At 40.2% G+C, this 6,207-nt stretch overlaps 1 protein-coding gene across 1 annotated transcript; it reads left to right on the forward strand.

Annotated features, from left to right (window-relative positions):
• Window positions 1-101: 101 nt before the first annotated feature.
• Window positions 102-3,814, forward strand: ZNF367 (zinc finger protein 367; the record flags this gene model as incomplete). The annotated part of the gene is made up of 4 exons (XM_010163720.1): window positions 102-252; window positions 2,009-2,128; window positions 2,550-2,688; window positions 3,318-3,814. Coding segments are annotated over 4 exons (651 nt in total), but the record flags the coding sequence as incomplete, so codon positions are not given.
• Window positions 3,815-6,207: the final 2,393 nt, after the last annotated feature.

Raw genomic sequence — 6,207 nt, forward strand, 5'->3', positions numbered from 1 at the left:
ACCCGGGACTTAACAGTCGGTTCAAGGAAAGCTGCGGGTTTGGGGTAAAGTGGGGAGGTGGGGCTGTGCGGGATTTCAGCTCCGTAATTGTCTCGGTGCAGGACGGGATAAGGCGTGGCCGGCCCAGAGCGGATACCGTCCGTGATCTCATCAGTGAGGGAGAGCACTCTTCCAGCAGAATACGTTGCAATATCTGCAACAGGGTTTTTCCACGAGAGAAATCGCTGCAGGCCCACAAACGAACTCACACCGGTGAGTAACGGGAAGGTGTGAATAGCTGGCATAAGTTCTTTGGGAAGCAGCAGGGAATAAATCTAAAAAAAACCCACAAACAAACAAACAAAACCCCAAAACACAAACGTAACCACAAAAAAAACCCCAACCCAACCCTGTTAATATTTTATCAAAACTGTTAAATTAATCATGTTTTTCTTCCCATGCTTGTTGGTGCAATTGAAGTCTTTGTAACTGCATTCGCCGTAGGAAAGTGCAGCAGCAATTTGGGCTAAATCGGTATAGGCAAATTGTGTAAATATTCTATCTGCTGCTGTCACATGCTTACTTTGTCAGAGGGAGAACTGGAACTTGCTGCTCAGTAAATAGTAGCACTTTTTATTCTGACTGCCTCTTTGATTTCTTGCTGGTGTATTTTTCACACAGCAATTGAAGCTTAGCTGTAAGAGGAGACAGTAACTTGAAAAGTGGCTGGTAACTTGGGCACTGCAACACCCTACAAGTGTAGTTTAAATGTTGAGAAAAGAGTTAAAATGCTTAAAATCACCATCTGCTTGTTTCTTCCAGCACCTAGAACTCATTTTCTGGGTGGTCACACTAATTTACTGAACTGTTCGTAGAAGGCAACTCACAGTTAAGTTGAAATGTAGGATCAACTCTCTCAATACCCTGCTTGAACAAAACAGGAGGTGCTGGTTTTTTAAACCAAGCAAATAATATTTTTTTTTTTTCTTCATGTTTCAACAGGACTCTGTATTTGCATTAAAGCATGAACTAATGTAGTTCCCAATATAGACACAACCACCAACACTCCCCCCAAACCAAACAACACAAACCCAGACAAACCTTGGCTCCTATGGTCTCTCTGACTGAAGTCACCAAGAGTAATCTAGATACCGATATTAAACAGCAGTTTCCTCATGCTCTCTGGTCAAAGGATGTTTCTATTTCACATGGTTGTATTAGGTACTGAACTTGTATGAACTAGTTAACTGAGCAGAGCTTACCCTGGCGTTACTCCTCTGCCTTAGTAAGCCAGCATCACCTTCGTTTTGTCGTCCTTCCTGAGGAGCGCTGGCACAGCATGCCTTTGCATCATTGTGCGCAGTCAGATCCTCTGTAGGGAGGAGACCCCTGTTGTCTCTGTTCTTGTTGCAGTTTGTATGGGGAAGTCTCCCTTGATGACTGGCCTAAGAAAACTTTCTTGGTTTAAGTCTGGAATAAGCTTCTCTTGCTGCCTCCATTTATCCATTACAAGTTCTCTGAAACAGTCTTCCCTAATGAGATATTTCTACATATTTGTATGTTACTATACTGCTGACCTCAATTATTTTAACCCTAGTTCAAGCTATGTTGAGGATGAAACGTATCTAGTTACAACCTGAATTACATTACTGGTCCATTTACTCTTTTCATATATTTCTTGCTCTATAGGTGCATAGTTTCATGGGGCAATGCTTACATAGTGCTATATAAGAAGCTTAAAGCAGAAAATATGACACATAAAATACTGTGGGGTGGGGTTTTTTTTCCCTCTACCCTCTGGAAATAATTGTATTACCCAGTAGCATTGAGCATGTACTTCAAAGTAAAGATCTGTCTGGGGTAAAAGTGGATCTCTATTTGGTACAACAGGGCTTTTTAAATAGGTACAAACATCTGAGTGGGCAAAAGGAGAGCTCGTTTGTGTAAGTCAAGCCAAGGACCACCACTGGATACTGTGATTCTTCTTTATATTCAGCTTTCATAAATGTGTTCTGTTATTATTTTTAAGGTGAAAGGCCTTACTTGTGTGACTACCCAGATTGTGGGAAAGCCTTTGTTCAGAGTGGGCAGCTCAAAACGCACCAGCGTCTCCACACAGGGGAGAAACCTTTCGTCTGCTCAGAGAATGGTGAGCCATCAGAGAACAATTTGCAGCTTTCAGAACTAGGGTCAGTCTAGTACTGGAAATGTATGGACATTCACATGGCAAAAGTCCATAAAAGCTTCGGATTTTAATTTTGGAAAAGTTTCTCAGGGAGGGAGGAGCCATGCAGAATCTGCGTAATCATGCAAATACCTATCTAAGGATTGCATATATTATTAAGGAAGTAGGTTATCGGTAATTCTGTCAGTTGATGCTGACAGTGTATAAAATGATGGGGCGTGTAATGAACCTTGCAACTAAAGCTTGCTGTTTTCAACCAAACCTAGGGTTTTGAGAGTGAGGAAGGTTGAATTCAGCAGCACCTTCAGTCCCACAGATGTGTTGCTTATTCCTTCATTGGCTGCTTTCTGTAATGTGTTCTTCATTGTGACTTTGTGTTTTGAAGGCTGTTTAAGCAGATTCACGCATGCAAACCGTCATTGCCCCAAACATCCATATGCCAGACTGAAGAGGGAAGAGCTCACAGACAGGCTGAGTAAGAAGCAGACGGCTGACAATAAAGCTGTGGCTGAGTGGCTAGCAAAGTAAGTTCCTTCATGGTGTTGTCTTTCTCTAAATACTTTTAAGGGTGATCTGAGAAAGCATTTTATTCTTAGGGGCAAAAAAACCCCCAACAAACCAAAACCAGCTGTTCCAGTCCAAACCAGCCTGGCTTGGACTGGCAAACTTGCCCTTCCTTAAAGAAGTGCGAACTCTGTCAAGGCAAAGTTCCTCATGAGACTTTTTCTTATCTTTTCTTTGTGGGTTTTTTTTGAGCGGGGGTTTGGGGGGGCTTTTTTTCTGTTCTCTGCTTATATGCTTCTCTTTGCTTGATCAGCACCTGCTAATACCTTGTTAGATTGTGGTACAGTCTTGTTGAATTTACATGTGTATGAGGGGCAGCATGTATGCCTAGGGAGAAAGGCCTGCTGGGAACACCATGTAGAGGAGAAATGTCACAAATGTTCACTTAGGCACTTTACACTTAAAATACTGAATAAAGGATGTTTCTGACGGCTTAAATACTACCATATGAGGGCTGAAAGATAAAGCGAAATGCAGTGCTTATTTGGATGCAAGCAAAGCAAACCTGGGAGGTTTTTGCCAGCTTTGAATTGTTGGTGTGCGAGTTGGTTGTGTATGTTTTAAAAGTATTCCCCACATTTGATCGTAGATACTGGGAGACTAGAGAACAGCGTGCTCCTGCTTTAAAAACTAAAACAATCCAGAAAACAGACCAGGAACAGCAGGACCCAATGGAATATCTTCAGTCTGATGAAGAGGATGATGAAGAGAAAAACAACGCTCATTCAGCTGCTCACCGCCGACGCCTCCAGGAACAGCGTGAACGCATGCATGGCGCGCTGGCTCTCATTGAGCTTGCAAACCTAGCTGTGGCACCACTGCGACAGTAGATAGGAACAGAGTCTGCTTATACAAAATGTACTTCCTGGTGGTACTTAACCAGTTAGATCCTGGGCATAAGCTAAGCACCTTATTTGCTTATCATAGGCTGCTATTCTGTAGAATTTATGAAGAATGTTGTTGCCCCATAACATGGGGTGAGAGAATTGCACTTTTTGTAAGGTAAAGGACAGGTGTAAAGTATCTTAAGTATTTTGTAAATATAGGACTGCATAATGCAGGGTTGACAAACTTACGTGTTGTGGGAAGCTAGATTTTGCAAGGTTAACTCATTTATTTGAAGCAGTTTTCACAGGAAGCTCTTTCTGAACAAAGCGTTGGTGATAAGCAGAATGGTACACGTGGACAAAGAAGGCTGACACAAAGAAAAGTATATATCTGACTATTTAAGCAACTTTATATTAAGTGGTAGGCCTTAAGAAGATACTGCTAAGCAGCAATGAAACTGTCTTTTTCTAACGTCAGGGTATCTTTACCTAGTATCACTGAGGCAGAAGCCAAAGCTTAGTTATCTCAACTTGCAGAGGGGAAGAAACTGCTTCATGCAGGAACTATAAGATCGTTCAGGATATTCACTGTGACTGCTCAAGGTATGAGGCTTGACTTTGCTGTTTTACATTTTTTGATTTGATTTCAGCAGAATCTCTTTGTAGCACTTGTTATTCCTAACATGTGATGTTAGGAACTTTTGCACATTGTTGGGTTTATCTGAAAATGATTAGTCTTGCAAAGTCTAGACAAAGGTAAACAATTGGTAATATTTTTTTCCAGATACTTTTGGACCCTGTAGTGATTTGGCACTTGATTTTGTTAATAAAGGGGGAATTTACAGGGTGGCATTGATCTGTAGTAAACTATTCTGTATCTCCTATTAGCAAACACTAAGTTTTAAAGTATTGCTTTTATATGATTATTAGCAAATAGAAACCTCCATACTTTCTGTGCATAAAGCCACCTTACTGCTTTACTTCAGGATAACATGCCAATTTTGTGTTCACTAACTGTAGCACAGCTAGCAATTAAACACTGCAGAAAAGTATTCACTATACAACTAGAAAATAGGCTTCCAAAGATAGTTACAAGTGTGTTAACAGTGTGATTTCACGTATTTCCCAAATAAATGAAGTTACAGAATGCTGCCTAGTACTCAGATGCTGATATAAAACGTTTAGGAGGATATCTTGTCACTTTGTGAATGTTGTATACTTTCAAATAGCATTGTCTTATGGTGATTTTTTTTCTGTATTTTGCTTTGAAGGCAACCAGAGATTCCTAGTATGCTAAGGAAACTTTGTTTTCAGATTGGACTTTTTGTTGTGTGGTGGTTGTTTTGTTTTGGTTTTTTTTTGTTAAGCTACTGCTTTAGGGGATATTAAAAAATTCATGTTTACTGACCTGCTTGCTTTAACTCCTTCCTCTCATTGAAGGTCAGGAGATTCCGATGAGAAGGGAAGCCACTTTCCCTCTCACTTAAACAAGAGGAAGAAATCATTTCATCAATCACTTAACAGAGACTGACCAGATACGTACAGCTGTTCAAAAAAAGTAGTGTCATTTTACACCAGAAACCGCAACTGTTGGATTATGTTCTCTGATAATTTATAACCTGCTGTGGTTGAAAAATCTCATTAACCCAGTTTCTTTTAAATCATGTATTGATGCACTTAATTAAAAAGTAACAGAATAATTTAAAAAAAAATCACTTTCATTGAATGTAAATAGTTTTGCACCAGTGATACGGTTTAACTCTTGCTTTCAGCTCCTAAACGTAGCTGATATCAGGCTAATTTGTTTCTGGTTTAAGTCTTTTAGGCTTAAAAATATGAAACACTGTAGTCATTCTAGGCTCCTTAGCCTATGTAAAACTGGTAATTTGCGTGTATAGGTTTGGAGTTTCTCGAATAAGTTACATGCTTTTGAATGTTCTGTTGGCTGCATGCAAACAGTCTGATCCCAAAATGAGCCCTGATTGTAAATCTGTTGTACTTCTGAGTCAGAATTGCTCCTCAGTAGTATTTCACGGGGCCTGAGACTGTGTAATTGCCAGCCAGTTGCAGACCAGAGTCATAACTTACTTCATTAGGATTGATTTTTAATTTTTTAATTTTTTTTTTTTCCCAGTCAGCTGTAATTCTTCAGGCAACTTGCAGAAGTACACTGAATCGTACTTGGCTGAAGACAAAATTCAGACAGCTGAAGCAGTTTTGTGTTGCGACAAGTTTTGGGTAAAGTGCCAAGTTAAAAAAAAAAAAAAAAAAAAAAGGAGATGTGGTAGACTGCTTTTTGTTTTATTAAGAGGTGATTACATACAAGAAATCTTAAGTGTTCAGTGCTTCCTAAGATTAAGTTGTAGTTTGGCATGACTTAACAGCAGAGGAGTGGACGTGCTGTCATTTTAATAGATGCTTTGAATAAAAACTTGGTTTAATTTTCAAGTTTGTTGTGTGCCGTTTGCTAATTGTTAAATTCCCCCTTGTTTCTGTAATCCTGTCTGCCTGACTCCTGGCAGAGCAGGAACGTGTTCACTTGCCCTACCTGCTGGAGTCTGACACGTGTTAACCGCACAAAGCACCATTATTTAGGGTTGGGTTGGGGTTTTTTTACAGCGCGACAAACCTGCGCGTTCCGGGAGCGCCCAC

The sequence above is a fragment of the Antrostomus carolinensis genome, unplaced genomic scaffold, assembly GCF_000700745.2.
Source record: "Antrostomus carolinensis isolate BGI_N321 unplaced genomic scaffold, ASM70074v2 scaffold32422, whole genome shotgun sequence".
NCBI lineage: Eukaryota > Metazoa > Chordata > Aves > Caprimulgiformes > Caprimulgidae > Antrostomus > Antrostomus carolinensis.